The sequence below is a fragment of the Zootoca vivipara genome, chromosome 3 (assembly GCF_965207765.1).
Source record: "Zootoca vivipara chromosome 3, rZooViv2.hap1.1, whole genome shotgun sequence".
Lineage (NCBI taxonomy): Eukaryota > Metazoa > Chordata > Lepidosauria > Squamata > Lacertidae > Zootoca > Zootoca vivipara.
The window spans coordinates 89,706,111-89,718,328 of record NC_142586.1 but is presented as its reverse complement, the minus strand read 5'-3'; the positions used below and the strand labels follow the sequence as shown (position 1 = coordinate 89,718,328).

The 12,218-nt window shown below is 41.6% G+C and overlaps 1 protein-coding gene across 3 annotated transcripts in view; it reads right to left on the bottom strand.

Annotated features, from left to right (window-relative positions):
- Nucleotides 1–12,218, bottom strand: part of TP53BP2 (tumor protein p53 binding protein 2) — a 49,905-nt gene that overhangs the window by 32,216 nt on the left and 5,471 nt on the right. The window contains exon 1 of one of the 3 annotated variants that reach the window (XM_060272976.2): nucleotides 6,362–6,514. The exons of the other annotated variants lie outside the window; for them this stretch is intronic. Within the exon in view, the coding sequence (XP_060128959.2) occupies nucleotides 6,362–6,403 (42 nt within the window). The 5' untranslated portion in view covers nucleotides 6,404–6,514. Of the gene's footprint in view, nucleotides 1–6,361; nucleotides 6,515–12,218 lie in introns of those variants that run through there. 3 annotated transcript variants of the gene reach the window in all.

Here is a 12,218-nt window from a genome sequence, read left to right as displayed (position 1 = left end):
AGCTCTGTAAGGTGAGGCAGTATTGTCACCCTATAGCAGATGGCGTGGAAGGAGCTCAAGATTAGCTTAAAGCTAACAAATGAGTTCACAACTCAGCTGATGTTATACTAGTAGCTCTGAGCTAATAGTAGTTACGAGCATCCAAATTCCTAATATATCTTGATACAGATACACAAAATATAATCTTAACCAACATACCACATCATTGCTGCTATCTAGATCTAGAGTTCTTAGTTGCAGACACTTCAAACAGAAGGCACAAAATCCTCCTTCAGGTTACATCGCCAAGAAAAAAACTTTGACTCAATGCACCTTGTCACTTTTCATATACAATTATATGTTTTCAATATGTGAAACGGTGTGCCATAAAAGCATATAAAGATGCTAAAATTGTATTAGAAAGTACTGATAAAATTCACCAAGAGCTGCATTACTAGTTGACCATGATTCTAGAAAAGAAAAATCAGCTAACCATTGGGAATGCACTCCCAATACATCAAAGGAGGTTGATGATTCTTCCTGAACGGAGAACCTACCAGTGTCAGAAAAGGAAACAACTGGATTTTGGGGGGTGGGGGGGGGAAGAGGAGCATGAGTTTCTATCTTTGAAAATTAGTATGTGGATGGGATATCATTCCTGTGTAGATGCAAGTTGTTCTCACATCATCTGTTACACAATTTTAATTCAAAAACTTTTCTACACCTTCCTTCATCAAACACCTGCCTGCTCACCTGCCAGTTATATACCTTGCACATCTCTACATCATATTACTCGCTGTAGGGCAGAGCTCCAACACACCCTGCAGCCGGAAGAAGAAGGTGAAACAGGAAAAACAAGTGGGGATTGGAGGCAGTAAGTTATAATGAGAGACAGCCTGCATTAAGTGTATTTCTTCTTTGAACTATTCAGCGCTAAAGCTATGCTAAGGGTTCTTTGAAATGTCAGGTTCCCCAGTTCTGTTGCCAGCTTGCTTATTGTAAGTATAGCTTTACTACACAAATCTTTACAGTAGAAAGTAATGTTTAAGCTTCTCACATATGATGAGTACTTTTTAATAATAAACTGCCAAATTTTTCAATTCTGTGTGCCATATTTTTATTTCTAACTACTGCTGTGCCCTAAAAAAAAAATTCAACTTGATTTCAAAATCCTTTCTACAATTTTCTGGATGTTCACAAAAAACGGATTAGCTGTAGCTCCTCGTGTCAGGAATATGAATACAAAATGGTAAGAAGGAAACTGTATTTACACTGTTAACTACAAACATGTTCATTGTTAGTCATTACAGATTTTATTTTGCCCTTCTTCCAAGGAGCTCTGGAGGCATAAATGGTTCTCTCCATCCTCACAAGCAGTCTGATGAGGTGGGTTGGGTTGAGAGTTGGTGACTGAGCCAAAGTCACAAAGTAGGAATTTGAACTCGGGTCTCCTCAACCTTGTCCCAACACTCATGTGTAGACTCCCCTTTTAGTCAGCAGCACACACACACAATACGGGCAATCTTCAAGTCTGCTATCTTATTCAATTATGTTAATCTATTAGAATTTGATTTATATGCTTATTTATATCAAATTTTCAAAACCATTTGAGTCACCTTGTTCCGGGCTTGAAGATCTACAACTCACAAAAATACCAATTAAGTTAACTCCAAACTGTTCAGGAAAGGAGAACAGATCTGTCTTATCCCACTTCTTCTAAATGAGAACAAAAAAAGGCTTTAATGTACTATGGTCAGGCTTAACTTGGATTTTAAAAATACAGAAATGCAGATGGAAGATGAAAATGCTTCTTTCACCTTAGCCCTTAAACAAAGAGTGCACAGAAGTATTACCTTCAAAACTGAGAACCTGTTTTCCTTTTGCACTGACACAGCTGTACATTTTTTTGCAACATGCCCTGTTTCCTATGCAAAAAGCAGCATCTGTAAGTGGCCATTCGTGAAGCTGCTGTACTCAAAGCTCTAACAAAATGGTTTATATATCTTTCATTAATCTGAGCTTCAGTTGTACAAAACTACACTTCTGATACATATGTTTAAGCCATCAATAACTGTTTTTTAACTGCAGTGTTTTTAAAGGCCCTGTAAAGATTACGGTGGTATCTATGCAAAAAGAGCTAGCATCACATAAAGCCAGTCTAATGTACTTTATGACTATCAACATTCAATTCTATACAGCTGCTCTTCTCCATACAGCATAACTGCACACCTGCATTCCAGAAAGAATGACATAGGAAATAACCATTTTTGAGAAGCCATAAAGGGCTTCTTAGTTCATCTTTTCCAACGAGAACAGAAGTTATTTTAAGCTGAGTAGGAGGAAACAATAAAAACCTAGCAATTAAGCTGTTACAAAAATTATATAGACGCACTTCAATGGCAAAACAGTGCTGGAGTTTTTCCCAAACCAGAAACCCATTTAAAACTCCAGTTTCCAAGTATTGTTCATTTCAACGGTTTACCAGATCTCAGAAAGCAGAGGTGTAACATCTTCACAGGCAGACCACAAAGAAATCAACAACTAAAATGTTTCTTTCTTTCTTTGACTACAACTTTCTGAATGACAAAAGGCAGTCTGTACAATGGAAGGTTTTTAATCTAATACATAGCATTCCATGTTGTTGTTTAGTCGTTTAGTCGTGTCCGACTCTTCGTGACCCCATGGACCATAGCACGCCAGGCACTCCTGTCTCGCACTGCCTCCCTCAGTTTGGTCAAACTCATGTTCGTAGCTTCGAGAACACTGTCCAACCATCTTGTCCTCTGTCGTCCCCTTCTCCTAGTGCCCTCAATCTTTCCCAACATCAGGGTCTTTTCCAAGGATTCTTCTCTTCTCATGAGGTGGCCAAAGTATTGGAGCCTCAGCTTCACGATCTGTCCTTCCAGGGAGCACTCAGGGCTGATTTCCTTAAGAATGGATTGGTTTGATCTTCTTGCAGTCCATGGGACTCTCAAGAGTCTCCTCCAGCACCATAATTCAAAAGCATCAATTCTTCGGCGATCAGCCTTCTTTATGGTCCAACTCTCACTTCCATACATCACTACTGGGAAAACCATAGCTTTAACTATACGGACCTTTGTCGGCAAGGTGATGTCTCTGCTTTTTAAGATGCTGTCTAGGTTTGTCATTGCTTTTCTCCCAAGAAGCAGGCGTCTTTTAATTTCGTGACTGCTGTCACCATCTGCAGTGATCAAGGAGCCCAAGAAAGTAAAATCTCTCACTGCCTCCATTTCTTCCCCTTCTATTTGCCAGGAGGTGATGGGACCAGTGGCCATGATCTTGGTTTTTTTGATGTTGAGCTTCAGACCATATTTTGCGCTCTCCTCTTTCACCCTCATTAAAAGGTTCTTTAATTCCTCCTCGCTTTCTGCCATCAAGGTTGTGTCATCTGCATATCTGAGGTTGTTGATATTTCTTCCAGCAATCTTAATTCCGGCTTGGGATTCATCTAGTCCAGCCTTTCGCATGATGAATTCTGCATATAAGTTAAATAAGCAGGGAGACAATATACAACCTTGTCGTACTCCTTTCCCAATTTTGAACCAATCAGTTGTTCCATATCCAGTTCTAACTGTAGCTTCTTGTCCCACATAGAGATTTCTCAGGAGACAGATGAGGTGATCAGGCACTCCCATTTCTTTAAGAACTTGCCATAGTTTGCTGTGGTCGACACAGTCAAAGGCTTTTGCATAGTCAATGAAGCAGAAGTAGACGTTTTTCTGGAACTCTCTAGCTTTCTCCATAATCCAGCGCATGTTTGCTATTTGGTCTCTGGTTCCTCTGCCCCTTCGAAATCCAGCTTGCACTTCTGGGAGTTCTCGGTCCACATACTGCCTAAGCCTGCCTTGTAGAATTTTAAGCATAACCTTGCTAGCGTGTGAAATGAGGGCAATTGTGCGGTAGTTGGAGCATTCTTTGGCACTGCCCTTCTTTGGAATCGGGATGTAGACTGATCTTCTCCAATCCTCTGGCCATTGCTGAGTTTTCCAAACTTGCTGGCATATTGGGTGTAGCATATTGGGTGTAGCACCTTAACTTGCTGGCATATTGGGTGTAGCACCTTAACAGCATCATCTTTTAAAATTTTAAACAGTTCAGCTGGAATATCATCACTTCCACTGGCCTTGTTATTAGTAGCATTCCATACTACTATATAAATGCTGCTTTCAAATGAAACCAGAAGAACTGGGGGGAAACCTAACTCTGCTGAAGTTCAAGCAAAAATGTGATCACACACCTTTCAAGGCCAATTACTCAAGTACTGCATTCAACTGTTCAGTGTTAGCATGCCTGAATTTCTCTCTGCTTAAAGACCAAGTACAGTAACACTAAAACCAACCTACTAAAAATTATTTCACCCATTAAAGACATTGCTATCTTGTATTATTTCTTGCACTGGGGCAAGACTCAATGGTAAGAGAAAAGTAGATTTACCTATTATCTATCGGTGGTGGTCAGCACATGTTCCTGCCTTGTGAGTTACTGCAAATAATATTCAGTTTGTGCAGCTCTGGCATTTAGCCACAAATATGAGAAAGGATGTTATGATGCAAAGTAGGTGGAGTACAGTAGGAAATGCAGCATTATTGCTACAATTATTCTGGGACTGAATAAGTTTTTTCCCCTCTTTATTTGTCCCACAAGAGAACCTAAAATGCTTGACCTTTTACAACCCTGAGACATTATGAGCTCCATCGCTTGCATTATGAAAGGTGTCAAGTTTCTCTCTGATAGTAAGAAATAATTCTGAAATTGAGAGAAACTTTGTCTTTTAAGAGTGGGAAATTGAGAGAAAACTAAGCGCAAATAGGCCTATGAGCATTTTGATTTTTGCCATGTTAAGACGCTCACAATCAGCACCACTTACGATTAATCATCAGTTCCCATATATTGAGCCACAAACCATAAACCTCATATCCGCAGAAATGTGTTCATACTGTTTTTTAAAGTGAGACCACAAAACAGGAAAATGTGGTCACACCTCACGCTCACAACTTCCAAGAAAGAAAATTTCCTGAGAAATCTTTTCTACTTAAAAAACCTATCCCTGCTAACGAAGTTGCTATAGCAATGTGGATGTCACCTCACCTGCAAGTTCTTTCTGCTGTTTCAGGCAGGCTCTCAAAAGCTGTCAACTGGGAAATACTTACCTGAATTAACCCTTGATGTTGTTGGTAACAACTTGCATCATCCCTGAGCACTCGCCACGCTAAGGCTGATTCAACTCCAACAACATCCAGAGGGTCACAGATTAGCCACCATTATTTTAGGGCTTCTGCAACACCATCCAAACTCTATATCCTGGCCAGGTATCACCTGGAAACAGTGCCTCTATCTTAGCTGAACTGAGTTTGTTTTTTGGTCCTCATCCAACCAACTACTGACTCTAGACATCTATTCAGAACATCTTTTCCCTCATCTGGATTTGATGAAAAGGAGAAAGAGCCTTACTCCAAAAGATCTCCCCCAGAGGGCTAATATAGCACAGCATTCCCCAAGCTGGTGCCCTCCAGATGTGGTTGGATTAGCTCTAGCCAGAAATAGCCGATACGGCCATTAGTCAGTGATTAATGGAATTTACAATCCAAAATGTCAGAAGGACACTAGGTTGGAGAAAGCTGATATAAATGTTAAACAATATTCAAGACAGACCCAAGAACATAAATACATGGTGCCAAATAATAACTGCCCAGTATCACCTTCTGAAACATCAGGAGGAGTTTTGACTGGACTCAACAACTTCAGAGAGTCTGTCCAACTGGATACAACAGTAAGTGGTATAAAAAACCTTTGATATATGTATAAGAACCAGCTGGGTCACATTCTCCCCCCACCCAGCACAGGTTGTCCACCAAAGTTGTTTTTGTTCTAAAACTGGATCAGAAGGCAACTAAACTGAGTCTAAATACCAATTCATACAGGAATGGAGTTCAGCACCCACCACCCATTCAATCACCTTGCAGTAGCCAAGTTTCTTTACTTACTATTTAATTTCTCTACAGACCTTCATACTTCAGTCAATGTGGTGCTCTCCAGATATTTTGTTCGGCTCCTAAACCCATTCAACCCCATCCAGCAAGGTAAGCAATGATGGGTGTTGAAGGTTAATAATTTCTGAAGGGCACAATGTTGGCTATCCCTGTTTTGCCTTTTCAGGGACAACATTATCCGTATCAAAGGAAGTCACATTGCCTAAAACTTGATAGATTTAATTAGTCTGGCCACCAAAATTTGGACTGTATTGTTTATGCCTCATTTCATAGACCCAAATCTCTCTCACACACGCATGCACACAAACACAAACCAACTTCACAAAAGATTCAGTCCTTTTGATTGTATTCAGAGCAGACACCATACTCACCTCTATATTTGATATGCTGTCAAAACTGCACACTGTCAGCATTCAAAAATCAATACTGTTTTCAAACAGAATGAAGTCAGCAAAAGCACCATTTCTGCAATAAAGATGTAGCTTTGCTAATGCAAAAACATACCGAAGGAAATAAGATTGTCCCCTCTACTATGTTAGGTTTGCACAACTTGTTAAAGTTTAACCCTATCAAAATGGCATGTTTGCAAAATAGAGTTGTGAATACAGCAACACCTTAAGCTTCCATTGTTTAGTTTCTCATTACTTACGTCAGAAGCACAAGCAAGCTTTGCTTAAAAATAGGTACTATAGTTCCACTGCGATGCCACTCCCATCAGAGTTAGAAATGCTATTATGTGAGGCCAGTGGGTGGCTGGACTCCAGCAAAATTGTATTCAGAGAGAGGCTCTGAGGGACGCTATTGTATGAAAAACTCAATTGTTGGAAGTACACATGCGTACAATGCTATAAAAAGGAAATTCAACGCTCTTCAACCAAGAGTCGGTTCCAATGGTAGCAGTACCAAATTACACTTCCAGGTGGAGGCACTCAGTGCAGAAGCCATGATATCTGCAAGCATAAGTAAGTGGGGTTCATTACATGAAGCCTCGATTCTTCCTAGGTGCTTGTGGCATGCCAAACCTCCACATGATGTGTTGATCACACAGTAAATATGCTTCCATGTAGAGCACTGCTATGCTAAAACGTTATTCATGAGCTTTCACATGATCAAGGTAATAGCTGAACTAGACCTTACATACTAGATGACACTCCATCCCAGCTACAGTTCTTATGGACTGTTGCTTTGTGATTAAAAGGGTGATGCCACCTCAAGTTCCCAAGCAGAGGATACTGAAGAAAAGAAAACTACCCTAATTTGATGCTCACCTTGCCACAGACTTCATGACTCCATAATCCTCCATCCACTTATTTATTTGCAGGAGCAGGTTTGTAAACAGAGATTTGCACTGAAGACAAGAAAGCATGCTCATACTTTTATGCCAAAACATAGCACTCATTTTCAATCGTAGAAACTGAGCTGCATCCCAAGAGACGAGAAATGAAAAAGTTATCTTTGTAGAAAGAAACCAGAACAAATCTTTTCCAAACTATACAGCATTGATCTGTACTATTGTTTTAAGGGAATCCCTCTCTACTGAAACATTTAAGCAGAACCAACAACAGCACAACAGGTGTTATGAGAAACACAGAAGCTACACTACCTTTCTGACATCAAGGGCCTGTTTATATATGCAATCCTTCTTGATCATTGCCAGGTAGGAAATTTTAATAAAGAAATGTGAACCCATGGGGTATCACAGTTATACCCTGCTGCAAACTCCACACTCTGCAGTAGCAATTTCACAGACAAAACAACATAATAGCAGTCACTTGAATAGCATGTACCCATGTAAAAATGAGGCTCCATGAGTGCTGCACATTAGAGAGAGAGAGAATTCAGCTCTACTGATGAGAGTCTGTACTGGCAGCCACTTGCCAGGAAAGCTATTGTGCTTCAAATGCTGCTTTTAAGATTGCTTTTATCTGCCACCTTAGTGTTATCCTGGATTTTGATTTAATTTTTTATTGTTATTTTGTCTGGCACACTGGAAGTTCTGCTCAAAGGTCACTTTACAATTTTTTTTAAATAAAATATTGGCATTTAAAAAAATTATTAATTAAATTTATAACCCAACCTTCCTCCCAAAGAAGCTCAGAGGGGCAAACAAATGATAGCTAGCTCAATAAAAAACATCAATTAAGTGTACTTAATTGAACTTAATGCAGCAACGTCCATGCTAAAGGTCATTCGGAAAAGGAATGAAAATGAAATATCCACTATTGCAATGTCTTTGTAGTATATTGCCTTTCGTATATACTGTATATCTATGTTGTGGCCTTATTCAGAAAATTCTTCCTATGTTAATCAGATTCTGAAGGAAGAGGAGAGGAAACCTGTACCTATAAAGCCTGCTTCTGAATTTGGTATCTACTCAGTTTAAGGTACCCAATTAAAATAATCTTCAAGTCTATTTCCTGCTATTTTTCAATCAGTAAATAGTGTCCACTCACAGCTTTTAAAACACTGCAAGGTCATGCCTTTCTGAGAATAAAAGGTAAAGGGACCACTGACCATTAGGTCCAGTCGTGACTGACACTGGGGTTGCGGCACTCATCTTGCGTTATTGGCCGAGGGAGCCGGCATACAGCTTCCAGGTCATGTGGCCAGCATGACAAAGCCGCTTCTGGAGAACCAGAGCAGCACGCGGAAACGCCGTTTACCTTCCCACTGGAGTGGTACCTATTTATCTACTTGCACCCTGTTGCAGGGATTCAAACCGCTGACCTTCTGATCAGCAAGCCCTAGGCTTTGTGGTTTAACCCATTCTGAAACATACAAGCATTAAGAACATACAAGCCCTGTTACACTAGACTAGACCAAAGAACCCTATAAACTACCATCTTGTTGCCCATACTGACCTAGAGGCAACATTTATATCACCTGATCTTTCTACAAGGACATACTACAAATTTAAATTTTTAAGGTCACCCACTCCCAAGCAGACTTCTCAAGAGAGGCAAGTAGATAGGGGAATGCTCTAGAATAGATTAAGCAGGAAACTAAAAAACCAAAACTGAGAGCGATTTATTAAGAACCAAAGTCTGTTCAACACAACAGACACCTTGAGTCAACAAAAAGCTGACAGCTCCACAACTCATGCCTTAAAGCACAGATTCAAGACAACAGTAGTATTTAACTTTGCACCTACACAGCAAAAAAGAACATGGTGAAATTAGATACTAGATAGCTACTTAGCTAGCAACTTTACACATGGAATGCATTAACACGGTACAGGAAACCTGTATCTTAGTGATACAAATACAGTACTCAAAAGCAATCAGAATCCTATGAAATATTACACAATGATACCTCAAAAAGGAGGGGGGAAAGGTGGAGGAAGAAACCATTCATACATAAGGCTGCAATCCTATACCACTTACCACAGAGTGAGTCCCACTGAACTTACATTTGGTTGGACCTGCATAGGATTGTACTGTACACTTATTTTCCAGTTTCCCCAGCGTCTGCTTCAAAGCATGCTGAGAAGCAACATACTCTATGATCTACCACCTTCACAATTTCAGCAGTTTGGGATTTCCTGTTTAGGGAAGCTTTAAATGTTTAATAGATTATTTTGTTTTAATGTTTTGTTGGAAGCCGCCCAGAGTGGCTGGAGAAACCCAGCCAGATGGACGGGGGTATAAATAATAAATTATTATTATTATTATTATTATTATTATTATTATTATTATTATACAACAGAAAAATGTGCATTTAGGATGTAATCCACAATCTATTTGCTTTCATACACACACACACATATGGTGCCACTTTTATTATTATCATTAAATTTATGACAGCATAAAAAATATTTTTGCACTACAATATGAGGACCAAATCTACGCTCTACTGCCAGCATTGATGTCAAAACAGTTCTGTTCTTGTTCCTCCTAGGTTTCCCATCTGCTACTATGACCATAAATAAGATTTTGGCACTTAAATTGTAAATATACTGGCAGGATCCCCAAAGAGCTATTCTAGACACAGCCAAAGGCTTATGCTAGCCCAGTAGGATTATTTTTTATTATTAGTTTTGAGTATACAAAATACAGCTTTAGATTCCCCACAATTTAAATAGCCATTTTTCAAGCAGCATGTTGGGTCAGGGGTCCACCATTCAAAAAACAAACATGCCCTTGGGTGGCCATTTGGTTGTTTAGTCGTGTCCGACTCTTCGTGACCCCATGGAGCAGAGCACGCCAGGCACTCCTGTCTTCCACTGCCTCCTGCAGTTTGGTCAAACTCATGTTGGTAGCTTCGAGAACACTGTCCAACCATCTTGTCCTCTGTCGTCCCCTTCTCCTAGTGCCCTCAATCTTTCCCAACATCAGGGTCTTTTCCAGGGGGTCTTCTCTTCTCATTAGGTGGCCAAAGTATTGGAGCCTCAGCTGAGGGTGGCCATTTACTAAGAAGCAAATCCCATTTATTTCAACTGAACTTACTTTCAAACACAAGAAAGAGTAGGGACCTGGATCCGGCCAAAAGACCAACACGTTATCTCCCCCAAGCAACTGGCCCAAATTTGGCAGGTGAGCAGATTATCAATAATCCAATCTGCAGAAAGTAGTAACAAACACTGTCTTGCATCAACCATTACACAGAAGTCCAAACATCCAACTGAGCTTTCCCTCTCACCCCTACTCTCCACAGCTGCCACTAAAAGACAATGAGTACCTGACTGGATCACGTCTTTGCTGAAATTTTGGCACCAAAATTAAATAGCGTCAAATGCAAACTGCAGTTGGAAAGGAAAAGTCTGAAGCCATGCAGTCCCTGTTGTTCCTTTGCATGTGACCCTGATTAAAACTATCACCAAAGGTACTCTGTTTTCAGGTGTGATTCGATACACCTGACATCAGATGACTGATCAGTGGGCAACCTTGACCACTTTTTGATCTGACCTACCATGAAAAAATGGTTTCCTACCCCCGAGTTAAAAATATAGTTTATGTTTACTGTAGTTTAAGGTGAACATGAGCATGCTGGTACGGTACATGTTGAGAAGTCCACAATGGGCTACACTGCCCCTCCTGGTCACACTATGAACAGCAAGCCATAAAGTTTGGGCTGTCATTCAAACCTGGGCTCATGATTTGTTTATGATACAAGAAGTCAAAATTATGGTTTTCTGCTTGTGATGCAGTGTGGCCCAAAGGGGAAGAGCCAACTAAGAACTTTCAAGCAGTGTGCATGGTATCCAATTAGCATTTGAAGTGGACACATGTCCTTTTTTAAAAAAAAAACCATGTGCCACCACAGCACATGAAGAAGGGCCATAGTTCAGAGATAGAGCATCCACTTTGAGGCAGTGGCGTCGCAAGCCTACTGGCTGCCCATGGCGGCAAACCAGAAGGAGGGGCGTCCATCACGCGTCACGCTACGGAGCGGGTTGCCGGGGGCGGTGCTCCCTTGGCATTTGAAGTGATCCGGATATGGGCTCTGGAGCACCGCTGCCGGCAACCCACTCCGTAGCACGATGTGTGCTTCTTCCTACTCAGGCGGAGCGGCGAGGGGCGTCTTTCGCCGCTCCGCCTAAAGCACACATCACACTACAGAGCGGGTGGCCGGGGGGCGCTGGAGCACTGCCCCCCCCGGCCACCCGCTCCATAGCGTGACGTGTGCTTCTTCCTACTCAGGCGGAGAGGCGAGGGGCGTCTCTGTTGACGCCCCTTGCCACTCTGCCTCCGTCTGAGTAGGAAGAGGACAAAGCGTGCTATGGATCAGCTTGCTGTGCGCTTTGTCTCTGGCCCGCCCCTTGCCTCCACCCCACCAGGAAGAAGCGAGGGGCGAGGCCAGAAACATCAGGGCCTCCGCGATGGCGGTCACGCCGCTACCACAGTAGCGAGGGGGCGCCGCGGTGCCCCCCGCAGAGCGGAGCCTGGGGCACCCCCGCCCCCCATCCCATATTGTGACTCCCCTGCTTTGAGGGTTCAATCCCCATCATCTCCAGTACAGCTCAGAGAAACCCAGGTTTGAAACCCTAGAGAGCTGCTGTCACTCCATGTAGACAATAGTGAGCTAGTTGGACCAAGGGTCTGTAGGGCAGCTTCCCATGTGCCCTATATGCCTATGACTCTGTAACATGCAGCTCCCTTTAACATACACTTGCCTGCAGATTTTGCAGTTGTACACGTCAATGCTATAATCTGCCTATGCTTAAATGTAATGTGAGTGATTCCATAAAAATAGATAAAGGAAGACCTATTACGGTATGCAACTAGATGC